Source organism: Bison bison, unplaced genomic scaffold (genome assembly GCF_000754665.1).
Source record: "Bison bison bison isolate TAMUID 2011002044 unplaced genomic scaffold, Bison_UMD1.0 scf7180017864500, whole genome shotgun sequence".
Classification (NCBI taxonomy): Eukaryota; Metazoa; Chordata; class Mammalia; order Artiodactyla; family Bovidae; genus Bison; species Bison bison.
Window position 1 is genome coordinate 5,436,378 of NW_011495059.1, and position 18,391 is coordinate 5,454,768.

General features: G+C 37.2%; 1 protein-coding gene across 4 annotated transcripts in view; it reads right to left on the bottom strand.

Annotated features, from left to right (window-relative positions):
• RALGAPB (Ral GTPase activating protein, beta subunit (non-catalytic)) overlaps positions 1-18,391 on the bottom strand; it is a 92,914-nt gene that overhangs the window by 36,497 nt on the left and 38,026 nt on the right. Inside the window, exons 7-17 of one of the 4 annotated variants that reach the window (XM_010829165.1) lie at positions 15,978-16,156; positions 14,533-14,681; positions 14,188-14,404; positions 11,727-11,762; positions 10,297-10,498; positions 7,387-7,554; positions 6,756-6,870; positions 6,244-6,391; positions 4,411-4,475; positions 3,062-3,191; positions 1,121-1,242 (exon numbers count right to left, since the gene is read on the bottom strand). In XM_010829165.1, coding sequence (XP_010827467.1) covers positions 1,121-1,242; positions 3,062-3,191; positions 4,411-4,475; positions 6,244-6,391; positions 6,756-6,870; positions 7,387-7,554; positions 10,297-10,498; positions 11,727-11,762; positions 14,188-14,404; positions 14,533-14,681; positions 15,978-16,156 — 1,531 coding nt within the window. Of the gene's footprint in view, positions 1-1,120; positions 1,255-3,061; positions 3,192-4,410; positions 4,476-6,243; positions 6,392-6,755; positions 6,871-7,386; positions 7,555-10,296; positions 10,499-11,726; positions 11,763-14,187; positions 14,405-14,532; positions 14,682-15,977; positions 16,157-18,391 lie in introns of all 4 variants that reach the window. The other 3 variants (XM_010829164.1, XM_010829167.1, XM_010829166.1) reach the window with 3 other exon arrangements.

Below are 18,391 nucleotides of genomic sequence, written 5' to 3' on the forward strand. Positions count from 1 at the left end.
AATACAGAATTACCATATGACCCAGCCATTCCCCTCCTAGTTATATAACCAGAATAACTGAAAATTGGCATTCAAATAAACACATGTACATGTATGCTCACAGCAGCACTACTACTCACAAGAGTCAAAAGGTAGAAACAGCTCAAATGTGCTACAGAGGAATGAATAGACAAACTGGTACACAAATATGATGGAATATCATTTAGCCACAAATGGAATGAGATTGAGACTTTTTCCTACAACATAAATGAACCTCAAGAACGTATTTAGTGAAGAAAGCCACATACAAATGGTCACAGGTTATATGATTTAATTTCTATGGAATATTAGAATAGGTAAATCCACAGAGAGAGAATGCAGACTGGTGGTTATTAGAGATAAGGGGAAAGGGAGATCAGGAAACACTGCTAAATGGGTACAGGGTTTCTTTTGGGGGTGATAAATGCTTTGGAACCAGAAAGAGGGGGTGGTTGCACAACACTGTGAGAGTACTAATAGGCACTGCATTGTTCACATCAAAAGGTTAATTTTATGTTATGTGAATTTCACTTTAATAAAAAAAAAAGAGAGAGAGAAATGCAAATGGACACCCAACTCTAAGGTTCCACAAAATAGATAAACAGTTGGGAAAGAAATCTGAAAGTACAGCCAACTTTCATTTATCTCTGATAATGGAAGATGGGAGAGTCACAGGTAGGCCCAAATGGTGTATTTTAGGATAAGTTTTTCTTTCGTTGCCAAATCTGTATTTATTTGTTAAAATTAGATGATTGATGATCTTATAATGGCACAAAATGTCATGCTGAAAATTTAAGGGTATTATGAATAAACACAAAATCAACCGGTGTTCTATCATTATGTGCAAATAAAGAGCAAGTATTGAAATGTTTCCTATCATCTAACAGCAAAAATATCATTCACACTCTTTGACCCTATTAAACAGAAAAGTAAAGATCATTTTGTAAAATCTCACTTGGAGGCTCATTTTTGCACACTTTGGATATCAACTGTGATGAGTATAATCAAGACTGCAACACCGACATGAAGGGGGTCAGGAGATACAGAAAAAAGAGCCATACTCCAAGGCTGCTGGGCTAAAATAAAGGGACTGTCATCTCACCTTTGCCAGTCCAGAGAGGAGCTCCAGAGCTGCCAGTGATATGCTCATGTCTTGCCGCCACTGGGAATTGAGTCTTTGAGTGACGAGATGAATGCTGCGAATCAGGAGCCCAGCAGCTGAATCTGTATTAAGAGCTAGGATATAACCCCAATGCCACATCCCACAGGGAGGGAAAACAACTAAGCATTAGTAACGAGAAGCACAGCATTCCACTAGGCACAGACCACAGCAGCCACAGTGAGCATGACGGGCACCCACACAGTGTTATGCTCCCCACCCCACTGGCCTGAGCAGCTGAGCCTGACTGAACAATGGTGCGCAGGGCACACACACTGGACCAAAGCAGCTTCTAGCTCCCAGCTCAGGTACTCTCACACAGACATCCACTGGGATTTGAAAGCTTCAATATCATTCTTATAACAGTATAAATCTCAACATTTCCAAATTAACTCACAGAGTTACATTTAAAAAAAAAAACAATGAAAAAATCAAAAGGCTATCAATTATTTCCTTAGAATTTTATAGAGGAAGGAATTCAAATTTTAGAATCTCTTCAGATGCTGGGAATTATCCTAAAGCATCTGCTGAAATTATTTTCAGGGTTCATATTGTCAAAAGTCACATGCAATGCTTTTTTAAGCAAACTTTAACATTTAATTCTCTGAGACAACTTTAATACTCTTAAAAAATTAAATAATCAAGTTACTGTGTTTTTATGTAGCCTCCAATTCTATATTTAAAAGTAATTACTAGTCAGTTAATAATAAATTAGGACAAACTAAATTGAATTTATAAAGGAAGCTTTAGGGACATTATACCTGTCGATCCTATCAGAAAGAGGGCAGTGACAACAGAAAAAGGAATGATCATTAAAGAGAGACATTCATGCAACACTAACACAAATCTGGATTTCTTAGTAAAAACTATTTTATGACATTACAAGCAGAACTCACTAACACCAGTTCAAAATGCTGAAACAAACAATAACCACTTCAAACATTTATATTAGAACACATATAATAATGCAAAAATTCTTTAGTTTAAACGTGTCTTAGAAGCAGGAAAAATAAACAAATTTTCACCTATATTTAAACACAAGCATAATGAATAAAATAACGATTTAAATAACTTCTTCATAAATGCAATATTTAAATGTGTTAAATAGCCACATAATGACCTTATATATCTGACAAGCTGAAGGATATTTATAGCAAACTTAAATCACTGAAACATGCCTGGACTCCTGGGCTTATAAACTCTCCAAATGATTAAAACATTAAACTCCATCTAAGAAGCTAGATTTCATTCCAATCTAGTTGGATTAATAATCTTAGATTCAATACACCACTAGTATTTATGCATAAAAACATAAAGGCACCCACAAACTCAACAAAACCCAGAAAGCAACTGGCCACGATAAAGGACATTATGAATAGGATGCTCTACTTGCAAATGCTTCCTTACTCTTTGTGACTGAAGAATCTAACCAGACATAGGGTATACAGGCTTCAAACACAAAGGCAGACTCCTTTGGGTTGCCATCTAATGCATAAACCATTACCCATCCTCACGACACTGCAAAAACTGAAATACTGACTGATTCTGCCATTAGACTCTGAGGCAATGCCTAAATCCTATTTGATTCTGAATTACTAGCGCCTGGTACAAAATTCAGAAATGTTTCCTATAAATCACTTATAAAATCTAAGAAACTATCTAAAATCTAACTACTAAAAACTGTAGCGCTAAATTTAAAAGATCTGTTTTCTTTTTCATAATGTTTTAGACTAATAGCTTCTCTGTTATATTAAGTACATAAAAATCATGAATATGAAAATCTAGTTTAAAATTTCTCTGCTTGTTTTATATAGCTGGGCATTAAAAGTTTTTCTACAACTTTAGATTAAAAAATAAAACTAAACTAAACTAAACATGGCTTACCATAATCTCTCAGGAGAGCTTGAGCAGGTCTTTCACTGTCAGGAGTTGTGGGTTCTGTGCTTCCACCACTCGCTGAACTAATACCACTATTTGTGCGACTGTGACTCTTGAAGTTATTTTCTCCACCACCCTGGTCAAAAAAAAATGAATCAAATATGCAAATATGGACAGAAGTCAATTACTAAAAGCCATGCTGGTAAAATGGAACATGCCAGCTAAATAGCACAAACTGAAACGTAGATAAAAATTGACAAAGGATTAAAACTGTTGTGGTGTTTTTACATAAACACCATTTACTGGTGGTATCAAGGGTCTGATGATTAGAGGCTGCCCATTCTGAATCGTCTTTGCTGCTGTTTAAAAGGATCAGACTTTTTCCACCTTCACTGGACTTCAATAGTTAATGGTTCTGGGTCTGTAAAGAAATACCCTAGTGCCTCCCAAGCAAAACTTCAGAATAGGAATACATCTTAAAAAACAAAACGCAAATAAACAAATAACAGTAACTTTCCAATGTTACATAAAATACATAAATAATAAATACATGATTAGTATATATAGCATATATTAGTATATATATATATAGATAGATAAAGATCAACTGTTATATGTACAGGAGCTAATGAAGGTATCTGCTAAAGACTTCCCTCATCTCCCCTACAAACACAATTCATTTTATCCATGTAAGATGACTGTTATTAGCCACCTACTGGGACATGAACATAATTTCCTTAATAATAATTTGATCACCCATCCTGCATCCACTCATCTCACCCCAGTATACTCGGTTAATTCCTCTCCCACCAACTGCCTGCCTCTATTCCAGGTAGAGGGATCACACATCTTGCAGACAGAAGTAGGGAGCACTGGAGTCTCTGGAAAGTACTTCTGATTTAGAAGCACTGGTGCTTTGGGGAAACCTTCAAACTTTGGTCTAGAGGAATAGAAAGAGCAGCTGAGATAGAAAAGGATAAACTAGATGCTGTTTACAGCAAACAGTAGATCTACTACAGATACAAGGAGTCACAGAGTATGGGAATTTTTCTGATTATTCAAGCCAATTCACCAACACAGCAAAAGACATAAAAGCTTTAGGTAAATACTGTCCAGGAGTAAAGACACTGTTTAGCTGGAATTTCTGTCCTGCAGAATCTCTCAGGGACTTGACGAGATACCGAAAGGTAAGAAACTTCAAAACAGATAATATTTCTAAAAGGACCTGCTGAATCAATGAGCTGAATCTACAAACAAATGCCTTTAAGAACACAAGGACAGATATTTTGGAATATAATTTACATAAAAACAGAAGTTGATATTCTCTGACTAATTACATGTTGTATGCTTCTTACCATCTCCATTTGGCAACCAATGGCTTCTAAAAGTGCTGAATCTTGAACAATATTTAACATTGCCCCTGAAACAGCAAAAAAAATACATTTAAATACATGACAAGAATATGAAAATGGACAAAATATCTCAATTAACAGCAAAGACAAGAATATGATTTTAGCAGAGTATTCCTGGAAATTCCATAAGATAAAATGACCTAATTCTGATCTGCCCCCCAAATTTTAAAATGACATTTTTCTAAAATAAATCTGAACGTCAAACTTTGTTTTGTATAAAAACATGACCAATTTTTAAATTGGTGTAAAAGACTAGATGTAAACATCTCAATTTCAAGGGTAATATAAACTAAGAAAAATATTATGGAACATTTTAAAACCAGATTCTGATCTTTTCAGTATGAAATAACAAAGTGAAAATCCACAGCTATATCTTTCTGACCAACTGCTTTTTAAGAATGCTTTTAGGGCTTGCCCACTGCATATTCTGAAGGCAAGCTGCATGTATTTATCACCAAGAACTCATAGCCCTAGAAACTAGTAAAGAAACAAGATGGTGAACCCTGCACTCTACTCATCCCAGTGCGGGAGTGCTCCCATGCACTATGGATAGAAAGAACAGACATAGTTCTGCCAAACTATGCAAGAGTGACAACTGACTCTTCCTTGGAACATACAAGGGGAGCTTCCACAGAACAAGGATAAAGCAGAACTAAATACTCCATCAACTGTAGAAATTATCTGATTTCAAGTGATACGTGTTTTGAACAATCTAAAAATCTACAACGTGGAGGCTCTCTCATATTGAGATTTAACCTCTGTTTATTAAACTCCTTTCCAAAATGAAGGATTTACTCTTCTATTTATTCTCCCTTCTTGCTGCATAACACACTATAATTACGGGGCACCCACTCCAACCACTACTGTCCCCATAAATTCTCCAGCCTTGCTGTTTCCCCTCCTGAAATGAAATCCTAACCTCACTGGTGCCTATTCAAATCCTGCCCTTTAAGATCCAATTTAATTTCCACTTTCCCCTACGAAGTTTCCTTGCTCTTTCAGTTTATCCTCTCTCAACACTAAAGACATCCAACATGACATGCAATCAGCACTGCCTTCTGCTGTTATCTGAGTACTCTGTGAAGGTGTTTCAATCTCTGCAATGAGACTTGCTCAAGGATAAAAGCTGTGCAATTTGCTTCTTTCTCCTCAGAGTACCTGTACCTAGGACCACGCCCTTGGATTTGATTAAAAAACAAAAAAGTACAGTAAGAGACAGCTGCAGTAACCAAGTTGAGAGGTGATAAGGGTTTAAAATATAGAAGTGGCCATAATGATGAACAGTCATTCAAAACAGTATGATTAGAAAACCAATAGGAAACAATAAGGGAAAAGGGAGGAGGAAGAAACAGCTACTCCTCAATCTCCTTTTGGCAGGTTCTGTCATGACTTCCACAATTACACCCAACTCCAAATAGCCTTGCATGTACTAATGGGCAGGAGGAAAAGGCAGAAGTAGAAGTAAGGATGGCAGAGAGGAAAGGGGAGAAAAAGGGGACACAAGGAGAGAGGAAGGGCAAGAGCAGAAGAGAAAAACAAAGAACACATAAAAAACTAAGCCAACATGACCTACCAAGACAATTGATGCGTTCCTTCCCTCATCTCACCTCTTCAAATTTTTTTCATGTTTAAGAGCAAACAATTCTGCCTCTGATTAAGATTTAAGTAGGGCTGTACTTCGCTTAGGTTCCTATCACTGACCCCCTGCCTCAAGATGCCTGAGATCAACAACAGCATCTGGGTTTCCACTTGCAGAAAAAATGTGTGAACACAAACCTAGTATCATCTGAGTGTTGTTGGGGTCTGTTTCCGTTTGCAAGGCACCTATTAGTATATTCACAAGTCTCAACTTCAGTGACAAAAAAGTTATTGGTTTATCATAAGAAGAGCTGTCATCATTACTAAACTTTCCTTCCAGGACTACCTGCGGAAGAAACAAATAACATTTAATATCACCTGCTGCGGCACACTACAGTCCTGTAGGAACTGCTACAGTGGACAAAGGGAGGATCAGTCCAATGAGCAGGGCTTTCAGTCTGACTGATAGTAGCCACCGTGCTAAATCTATCTATTACACAACATAGGGGATCAGACACACCAGCCTCTCACCACGTGAAATAGTAGAATGGCTGAGTGACAGAAGGAATACCTTCACAAATTAACTTTGCTGATTCAGCTGAAATTATCTGAAATTTTTAAGAAAGTTCCTGTTCCATCTTAAAAATATATATTGACTTGAATTAGCACACAAAACATACAGAATACGAAAAACTTTAATAAAACCTTACCTCAGATTTGACTGTGCCAAAGTGATGTGGGAGGGGCAACAAAGAAAGCAGGATATTAATGGAAGATCGTCTCAGTTCTGTTGGATTTACATAGCTTTTGAATTTTGAGAGCTCTCTGCAAAAAAAAAAAAAAAACCAAAGCTATTAGTATTTCTGAACTCAAGTATGTTTTTAGCTATTGCCAAATATATATTACGCTAATTTTTCACAATACAAATACTGGGTTTGGTTTTACAGAGAATGCAGAAACTACTTTCCACTGAGTTTATATTCTGTAATTTGTTTTTTTGGGAGAGAGAATCGCACTGTTAAACTGTTAGGAAATTAAACTAGAATCTGATGGATTAATTTAAAATATCAGGCCTATGCTACAAAAGACTTATGGGCTGGGGCTACTCTTATCACTCTAGACCAGGCCAGAAAGGATTCAACACACCCATGGACAAATCAGAACTGAAGGAGTTCAGGGAAAAGGTGGGTCTGGATGCTCTAACTCTCATTTAATGTGGCCTGAGAGCCCTTGGATTACGAAGACCACTGGACAGGAGAAACTGGGAAACCGGGCAGGAAGCACCAAAATACACCAGGCCAAAACCAACAACTGACATACTAGCACAGGATGAAAGCTTACCTGTCAGGCAAAATGGTTTCAAGAGCTGAAATAAAGTAAGGAACCACAACATCAATCCCTTTCAAGTCACAGCAGAACAAAGGAGGGGAGTTTAGAATAACGCTGGCCAAGACAGGATGGCACACATAATCATTTATCTGCAAACCTTGAATTAAAAGCATGTAAAATCTAGGAAAGCAAGAAAAAAATTTTAAACAAACTGCTGGTCAACTGTTTTCATAATCACTAATATTTTCTACATAGTCATCTTAAATTCTATTTCCAATCTTCTACTTCTATCCTTTAAAAGGCATTAATGAAAGTTAGAACAATTCAGAATCAAATACACTAAGAACCAAGTTATATTTCTTAATCAAAAAAAAAAAAAAACAACAGAGATTCATGTTTATTACACTTTCTTGCAGTGTTAATTAAGCTTTGCAACTCAAAGTTACAGGTGCCTGCAAATGAAGTAACTAAAAACAAAAGGCCGCAGTAATTATCAATAAACTGGAGGAATTACCAAATTAAATTTCATGTCAGTAAAATTTTGCAGTATTCCAAAATTCCTGAAAAAAAAGTGTGTTGTGTCTTTTCCCACTCCCCTACTATTTGGGGGGCACGATGAAAGAAAGAAACCTCATCTGACCCTTTATGCACAATATGAAGGTCACCCTGAGTAAGAACCCTTTTAGGAATGTACTTAAAGTGTACCTTACTTTCAACATCCTCCCCTAACCCCAAAGAACTAAGCATTCAAACTTCTATCATTCAAGAGACACTATATAGGTATACTCTTCAACTACATAAGGCATTTTCTCCACAAAACTCCTCACCTCCTGGTTACTGCTCAATGCATTTCAATCTACCTTCTCTCTCTGGAACTCAACTAAAAACATGTTCTAACAAATAACCAGTGGCCTCTCAACTGCTGAATCCAAAAGACACGTCTAACTCTTAATTTACTCTGCTTTTTGAAAGCATTCAACCTTTTGAGTACTCCCTTCTCTTATTCTTCTCTGATGTCTATGGCTAGTTCCCTTAACAAATCTTATTCCACATGCCTCATAATACTAGTGTTCCCCAGGCTGACAACCTTGGTTCTCTAAGCTGTTAGTCTGGTTAAATAATACACAAGCCAGCAAACATAGTCGAATTAGTCTCTAGCTCCATATCCATTAGCCAAAAACACACTGGAGACCTGAGGACAGCATGTGTCTGACTCTAGAACTCCCTGTGCACCGTGTCTGGCACAAAGTAGGAACTTTATAAATATCTGTTGATAAATAACCCACAGGCACCTCAAATTCAACAGCTTCAACACTAAGCCCATCCTCGGCCCCCTCACGCATCTGTTCTTTGGTTGATCACACTACCACCCATCCGATCTTATGGGCCAGATGGAAGGCTCATGGTCACAGCCTTCTCCCTTACTGCTACTGACACCGTTTGGAGTACCACCCCAACCCACAGTCTCCCTCCTAAGAAATGTGCCCCCACAAGGGGTGCCTGTATGCAGTATGAACCACCTTCACAGCTGTAGCTGATCAGATTAGAGGCAGACAGCTGATTAATCAGATCCTCTTTCCCAGGAATCTGAAATTGGGAATCAGAATAATAATTGGCCTTTGTGTCACTAAGGCAAAGGCCATGGAAATTTGGAACTTAGAAGCACACTACAATGTAAGAAATTGATATGCAGATAACAGAAGAATGAGGCAGTTCTAGAAGACCATGACGACAGAGAAACAGAAAGGAAGAAAGGTGTTTTGGTCCCTGAATACTTTCTAACCCCTGGTTCCTGCCCTTTGTGAGACCCTGCTGCATGTCCTGATCTTAGACATATTAAATAGCATGAGTTTCTCAAACTTTTGCTTAAGTCACATTAAGAGGGGTTTCCATTAAAGTCAACAGCTTATTATTATTAACTCCTGATTAGTTCCCTGCATGTACCATTCTGTTTCTACCTATATTCTCTACTTTTTCTGAGTCAGTTTAATCTTCTCTCCTGAGAATCTAGTATGTACACAGACACCTGAATGTTCTTTCTAACATCACATCAGCAGCTGTGTGAAAGATCAGCTGAGGAGGGCAAAAGAGAGTCAAGAAAAATAGGAGGCCATTACCAGTTAATTTAGGGAAAAAGTGACACCTGAAGTGTCATGGTGGGGACAGAGTGGAGAGATTAGAAAGAGGGTTAAGTAGAAGAAAGGCAAGAGTCGGCTGACCACCTAAAGATACAGAGGGAGAGAAGAGAGGCCTAAAATGACAGCAAGTTTCTGGCATAAGCAACTGAATGGATGGCAGAGACATTCAAAAAGACTGGCTGAAGGCACAGATTTGGATAGAATGACCCCATTCAACTTGCTAACACTTGCTAGTCTAAGTAACTAGCCATCTAGTAAGTCCAGCACAATCATCCAACTCTCTGTACTCTTTCCTGAACCTCCGGAGCAAGGGTATGCTGCTGTTCCTCTGAATTCCTATAGCACTTTATCTGTGTCTCTCTCCTGCCAACTTCCTATTGCTGCTGGATTGGTATTACTGTGTACATGGCTCTGCTTGAGAAAATTAGCTCCTTAGAGGCAGGATTGACAGCTAACATTTTTGGATCATCTATAGTGTCTAATACTGTGGCCAAAAAACATGTATCAAAAATTGAGTGTGGCCCTTCCAAATCTCTCTATAATTATTAAATGTCAACAAGTTAGAATAAATACTTCTAAAATAAAAGAGATGTATTGGGGGTCCTCATAAAATCTAGTACGGTAGGTAAAAAGGAATTCAAGCAAAACTTTCAATTACTTACATGCATTTGCAGGTATTTAAAACCAACATTTACTTATCAATTCAGCCTACCAAGCCATGCTACAATAGACTTTCACTATCACAACTATACAAATGGAAAAATAAACAAAAAAATTCTAAGACCTGGATAAATAAGCTGGCAGAATCTCTTCTCCAGTCTTCTTGCTACAAAAAATCCTACACAGTGTCCCACAAGCCTCAGCTCTTCCTGCTTCATAGTTATCGGGAAATTCACTTGCATCAAACATAGGATTGGAAACCATGGTGTCTGTGGACATTTGTGACCCTTTCCGTCGAAACTCCATGCTAGCTTGTGTTGTAATGGCTGGGGAGAAAAAAGGAGGGTTTTATTATATTTGTTGATATGCAAAAAGGCTCATGGGACCCTGGACACAAAGATCAAATGTTGGTGTCATTAAATAGCTACTTGAATAGAATCCAATAATGCTTTTGTTTGGCAACTAGGTCTTAATTTTTTTTTAAAGGGCTCTCTGAAATCTTCTTTGAAAAGGAGTAACAATTAGTTTATAGTGGTACTGTCAGTTAACAGATTCAACAAGAAGCATTTTTCAACTGAATTTTTGATTAGCAGAGTACATTTATATATATCTGTATTCACACACATACAGATATATAACACAGAATTTGGCTTTTCTATTACTTATTCTGTTTTTTCCTCTCCTGATAAAAGTGATGCTTAAACAATAAAAAAAAATAGGTGCTGCAATTTACACATTACCCCAGACAGACATCATAACTGAATGGGTCATCCCATGCCAGGGTGTATACTTCAGGGAGAGGACAAGGTAAGGACAGAATGGGTAGGGAGGAAGAGAGAGCGTTCCCACCACCCACCCAACTCCAAAGCACACACCAAAGAATTGCTCAACCAAGCAAAATGAGAATGAATTTTAACAACCACAGACAGCAGCTAACTTGAGGTTGATAAATCAGAAAATTGGATTGGGTAAGAAAGATTATCATGGTCATTTGTTGTCACTGAAACAGAAGCCCTTCGAAAGTTGCTCGCGTTTTTAGGAAAAGATTTCATTGTGTAGTGAAAGTCACTCTGAAATCTTTTATCACTCTACATGAAATGTTTATTTTATAGTAATAGATTTAACAGAATGCAGAGTCAAGCATAAATCTTTATGCAACTTCCCATGAGCCATTTTTAGTCCTGAATAAGGTATCCAGCAATAATACATTTGAAAAACACTACATGCAGAATGCATACAAATCAAACACTAAATCTGTAAAAAAATAAGCTTAAGCTTTAAATTAAAAAAAAAAAAAAGAAAAAAGCCAAAACACAGTTAGTGCAAAATCCTGGAATTCATGACATGACCAGACTAGTGTACAAAATAATGGGACTGATTCAGGCAGATTAATTTGCTTTTGCCAACAATCTTCCCCATTCAAAACACAGAAAAGTATTTTTCTTCCCAAGTGCAAAAACTACAAGAGACAATGACAATCAAAAATTTTAATGGAATTATGAAAAAAATAAAAACATGACTGCAATTAAGGAGAAGCTTCTGGTTCCTACTTACAAGATTTATAAGAAAGAAGAATTTGGATAAAAGATGCTGCAAGATAATAGAAATAAATGGAAACAAATCAAAGGACAGCAGTAATTATAAAATACTTTAAAGATGGTGAAATTTTACAATAAGTTTAGAAGCTTTTTAGCTTTTTAAAAGTTAGGTTAAAAGCTTTATGATACAACAAGCTAGTTCAAAAACAGGAAACTGTGCATTCAGATCCAAAATTATGATTTTTGTATCATGCAAAACAATGAACGAAGAAAATTACATAACTACAAAGAATTGAGGTTCTGAACTGCCCATAACGTGCATTAAAATTTTAGTTCATTAACCCTTCCCAGCTCAATGTTACATTTACAAAGCACCGTGTACTGTCATGTATATCTAAAGCTAACTAGTTCACAGAAGCAAACATTTTAAGTTAGAGGTGAACTACATGGCAGAATTCCTTGATGGCAGCCAGTACTTAGAAAACAGACTAATAGAGTTAGTATTCTCCAACTTTCCACCACCCCCAAATCCTCAAAAGCAGGACCCAAAAGGACTCTAACCCATTCAACTGTCTGGACACCTCCTATCTCCTGAGTAATACAACAGATTTTCTCATCTCTGAACACAAGGTCGGGGAAGAAGAGCTGCTATCCTTTCTCCACCATGGAAAATGGTTAAGAGTTGAAAATAAGAATTAGTTGCCCACATACGATGTGAATTTTAGTTTCTATCTTTTGGCACGAGAGGATGAGCAAAGCTGTTAAAAACTCCCTATAGAGTGGGAAGATTTGTAAGTTCCCTTTAAGCAAGCCCCCCAAGGAAGCAGCAGGTTGAACCACTCTGGATTCAGGGATTTTAGTGTCAACAGCTTGATACCCAAAAATTACACTGTAAAAGAATTATATCTTAGTGAAAATAAATATATGACTAACTCAATCTAGAAAATATAATACAATAAACATAAACATGGGTCATAAAATTCAAAATATAAGGCACATGAAATAAGAAAATAGAAGCCAGAAAGTTTTTTAAGTGTTTTCATTTAGTCATCAAATAAATACATTTACTTATCCATAAGTCAAACTTGTAAATAAAATATGAAATGGTAGAATAAAAGGTATCTGAATTTGAACAAAACAAACAAGGAATCCCTAAACTCAATCATGCAACCTCAAATTATATTCCTGAAAATGTCTTTATATCCACTTCTCTTATAAATTATTTAAAGATTTATAAGAACATCCAGAATAATTACATGTGTATAATGCTAACAGACATAGACCCTTAGTTCTGAGATGATATATAAAAGAAAAGAATTTATTTCTGAGAGAAAGCAAGAAACTTTTATGGCTATTTTATTAGTTTTATCCTTGAAATCAACACTCTCCCCAGAGATGCATTGTGTGTGGTAGTCGCTCAGTTGTGTCTGACTCTTTGACACCATGGACTGTAGCCCACCAGGCTCTTTTCTCCATGGAATTCTCCAGGCAAGAATACTGGAGTGGGTTACCATTCCGTTCTCCAGGGGATCTTCCCAACTCAGAGACAGAACCTGGGTCTCCTGCATTGCAGGCATATTCTTTACTGTCTGAGCCACCAGGGAAGATGCATAATCTAATACAATTAGGCATCCTTTTAACTCAAGTTATTTCCAACCCCAGGGGAAAAGTGCTTCTCTTACCAATCAACCAATATTAATTATATTATTACATAGAGCAGAATTAATGCATAAAGCACAGTGCTTGGTACAAAGTAACCACAACTCAATAAATGTTAGCCATTATTATTATTCAGCTCTATTCATACAGTCATAAATATTCAGTATATTCTATAGGACCCCGCCCTCCCATCCTGCACCCTAATGCCACTACTTACAACTATAATGGTAAGATGACATAGATCAGATTTAGATAAGAGTTTCATTTCTGAGATATCAAGGTTGAGTTATTAATTCTTTATTAGTCTTATTTACTTAAAAAGCAAATGACATTTTTTTAAAATGTGCCCTTGAAATAAACTTTTCTAGACTAAAACCTAAAAGGATAGTCTTCTGTGAAGCAGAAATTTGATTTATATGCAGTAATGAGTGAATGGCTGTCAAAATCTAAGAAAACACTTCTTGTGAATAAGTTTCCGGTCAATCATGTTTAATTCTTTATATCAATAGTATTATCCTGGCTGACATGAAGGGAACTTCCAGGTCACCTACTGAAAGGAATCTGATTGAACAAAAAGTGGCTAGCCTGAAATGTATCTAATAAAACCAGACAAAAGCCAAACCTCGTAGAATAAACATGAAAAGGACACGTAGGAAAACGTTCAAAATTAGTTCAGCTGGAAGGGGTTAAGCACAAGACACTGCTTGGTCAGAGACAGAGAGCTTTTTAAGATACATATTAATCTTGCAGGTAGGAAAGGTTAAAAAGAAAAAAAAGGAAAGAAAAAAATGACAACGTATTTCTTGAGCAATATTTACCAGTCATGCTGCTGTCTCTGTTTATCCCATTATGAAGTTTACAGTGAACAAATGCTGCATCAAATAACCATGATCCAAAGAGATTCAAGATGCTGTTAACCTTTGGTCTCCGGGGGGCAGGCAGTGGCCGGGGTTCTGAACTAGTCTGATTTGGACTTGACAGAGGAGAGGTGGAGGATGTCTGATGCTGAACTTTTGAGGTGTGAGCAGTACTAACCTGTTAGAAGAACAAAAAAATATAGCCACAGTCACAAGAAGTTTGCAAAAATAGCAGGACTTTTTAAAAGGATGGCTGATTAAACAGCCAATTTTATAAGGTATAATAATGGTGATGAAAACTCTTACTGTGCTTGTCTTCATGGTGGCCTTATTCACAGTAACAGCCCGGTGCCTCCGGTTATGTGGTGGGGTGGTATTGACAGCAGTGCTCTGAGGCATACTCAATCTGTTCACGGGTGTTGGAGGAGCACTGTCTGATCGGGGTCTAGAAATGCCTTTAAAGAAAGACAAAAAGAGTTATTCTTCTTGTTCAAAATATGTGGTCAGCACATCTTCCTCAAGCAACACTGGTGAAGGCTCAGGACCGACTAGTATAGCAGAGACTACAAGCTGCCTCCCAATTGCCAACCATCCTTTCTTCCTGAGTTACAGAACACAAAACTTAGCTGGACGTGGCTACCCAGAATAAACAACTACATTCCAAAGGCTCGCTTATGGCCAGATGTGGCCATGTTCTGACCATAGAGAAGTGGGTGATTACTAGGTGAGTCTTCTCCAAAAATCTCCTTTTAAGTGTCCTTTTAAGGACCAATCAAAGGTAGATGCTTCTTCCTTCCTAGTTACTAAGAGGATGGCTGGAACTCTTTCAACCATCATGGCCCATGAGAATGTGCACAAAGGATGAAGAGCCAGAAGATGGAAGTGCCCTGGGTTTCTGAGAATGGTGGATCTGCCATAGCAGCCCCATACAGCTTAGCCTGGGGCTTACCATGTATGAAAATAAGCTACCCTGTTTAAACCACTGGTATTTTTGACCAAGTGGCAGCCAAACTTAACTGAACTAATGTATTACCTCTGTAATACCTCTGTAATATATTAAGTACACATAACAAATGTTTTCTAAATGACAGGTATGTAATCAAGGGCTTCTCAGGTGGCACTAGAATCTGCGTGCCAATGCAGGAGATGTTAAGTGATGTGGGTTCAATTCCTGTGTCAGTAAGATCCCCTGGAGGAGGAAATGGCAACCCACTCCACTATTCTTGCCAGGAGAATTCCATGGATGGAAAAGCTTGGCAGGTTACAGTCCATGGGATCACAAACAGTTGGACACACTTGAGCATCTGAGTACATTAAATATCACTGCTCTTTAACAGGTTAAAAAAATTCTGACTTTTCATGTGAAAAACAGTTTAAAACAACGTTTCACAAAAAGTATAATTTGCTTCCTAATGATTCATATAAGAATGATACCTAACATATTTTAATCTGTATTTTCTAGGATTATTAGTGAAATGACACGTCTCTCTCTTGCAAATCATTTATTCATAGCCTTTGTCCACTTACCTACTGGGTCTTATTCTTTTCTCTTTGCATCGTCTGATCTATTCAGCATTTATATAATAATAACAAAAACACTCAGGCTATTACATTAGTTGCAAATAATTTTTCCTAGTTTACTACTTGGCAATCAAATCTCTTCATCTTTTTCTTTGGGCTGTCCCCTAATAGTCTCTAAAACCAGACTCTAGAGTTATCTTCAAACATCCAGCAACATATACAAAATTCACCTAAGAATGCATCCACCAGACAGCTGATTCCACGCATGGCACGAAAAAATATTTGAGGCAGATGTTTAAGGCAGGGATACTGATTCAATTCTTGTGGCATTCCGCTCACATTTAAGAACTGTTCCTGAAATTTGGGAGTAGAGCTTATAATGGCTGGGTTACTCAAATCCACGGGATTACTATCAAAAGAGAGAGCAAGAATTAATTATACATTTAGAAATTTCTTTAGCAATAAAATACACACAATATAATTTTAAGAACAGGGCTGTGTGTACCTATTTGATTAAGAGAGGAGATGAATCTGTGTTTAATAGGCTAGAGAAGCAAACATCAACTCTACAGAAGACCTGCAGTGTGCTTACATAAACTTCATTTGCCTATTCAGAGAATGAGAACCAAAATAAGACTAGAAATTTTTAATTTTTTAAAAGTATATATGGATATATTGTTATATGTTTGGAATTAAGCAACAGAATGGTAAAATTATAAATAAATGTACAAGAACCCCAAGGAGAAAATTTTACTTTAGTATTAATATTTCCAAGTTTTAAAAAACTATGTGAAAATCGGGATTAGTGCTTACATTCTTGTGCATGCACTCAAGTCGTACATTTTGATATATTTAAAACAACATATTTGGGCTTGAGTATTTCTACTGAAAAACAGATTTATGTTTTCACTCAAAACCGTCTGCCTAAGTGTCCATTAAACAGCCTTTCCAACTCAAAGTAATAATGTTAGTTAACACATAGCCAGCCACTTGGAAAGAACTTCCACTGGCTACAAGATCAAAAGAATTAGGCTGAGAAATATAAATCCGTGGTTTATAGAGGACCTGGGCCTTTGAAACCTTTTTCCATCTAGTTAGAATCTTAATTTCAAGTAAATGAAAGTGAGGACAAAAGAATGTGTGTGCCTGTATGGAAAAGGGCTTCTAGTATTAGTATACTGTATCCACAGAACTGTAGTTCACTCTGTGGGGTGGAGGAGAAAAGAAGCCTCTAAGGACTTCCCTGGCAGTGTAGTGGTTAAGAATCTGCCTTCTAGGGCAGGGGACGCAGGTTTAATCCCTGGTTGGGGAACTAAGGTCCCATGTGCCTCAGGGCCAGAGAAAGAGAGCAGTGCATATATGCACAAGAAGATCAAAACAGCCAAGAGAGACAGATGATAGAGCAGCCTATCCCAAGGCTGCCCAGATCCCTCCAATCACGAGTACCGAATGTTCACCGCTTCCCGACGCCCAGTAAGACCTATCATTACACAATAACCCCTCTTTTCCACCAGCATTTGTTCAAATTCCTATCCTGTATATCCAAAAAAAAAAAAAAAGCAACTAAAACACTCTTTCAGCTCAAGAAGAAGGATAGAGTATGAAGAGATCAATTAATAGTGTAGGAGTAGGAGCTTCCCTGGTGGCTGAGTGGTAAAGAATCTACCTGTGAATGCAGGAAACACAGGTTCGATCCTTGGTCTAGGAAGATCCTACATACCATGGAACAGCTAGGCCCACACACCACAACTATTGAGCCTGTGCTCTAAAGCCCAGGAGTCACAACTCAGCCCACTCGCTGAAAACTACTGAAGCCCACATGCCCTGGAGCCTGGGCCCCACAAGAGAAGGCATCCCAATTAGAGGCCCATGCAGTGCAACAAAGAGTAGCCCCCGCTCACTGCAATTAGAGAAAAACCCGTGCAGCAACAAAGACCCAGCACAACCAAAAGTAAAGAAATAAATAGTGAAGGAAAGGAAAAGACTAAGAACGACCACTAAAAAAAAAGAACTACCATTAAAGAAGATTCCACTACTAGAGTTTTACTGGTGGCATATTTCAAATTCTTAAGGAATATATAACTTTCATACAACAGAGTACAGAAAAAGATAGGAAGTTTCCTAAGTTTTTTAAAGTTGCCGAAGTATAAATTAGTCAAAAAACAGAAAGAGAGACAATTTGGGAAAATATTAAAAGAACAACATTCCATAATCAAGCAGAATTTATCTTTAAAGGATGCAGGATGATTCAACACTGGGGAAAAAAATTAATATCCTATCAATAGATAAAAGAAGAAAAGATATTTAATTGCTTAAATGGATCCCAAAATATGACTTGAAAATAATTCACCACTATTTCCCATTTGTATTTTTAAATTTAAAATTCTTTAATTGCTTATGAAATCAAGAACACAAGAAACAGTAACTATCTAATATTAACAACCAATATCCCATTCAAAATTTCATGCAGTAGAGGCATTCTAATGAAAATCAGAAAAGAGGGATGTCAAAACAGTGTCATTTTAACACAACAGTGTTGTAGAAATTCTGACCAGTATCAATAACCTCAGATATGCAGATGACACCACCCTTATGGCAGAAAGTGAAGAAGAACTAAAAAGCCTCTTGATGAAAGTGAAAGAGA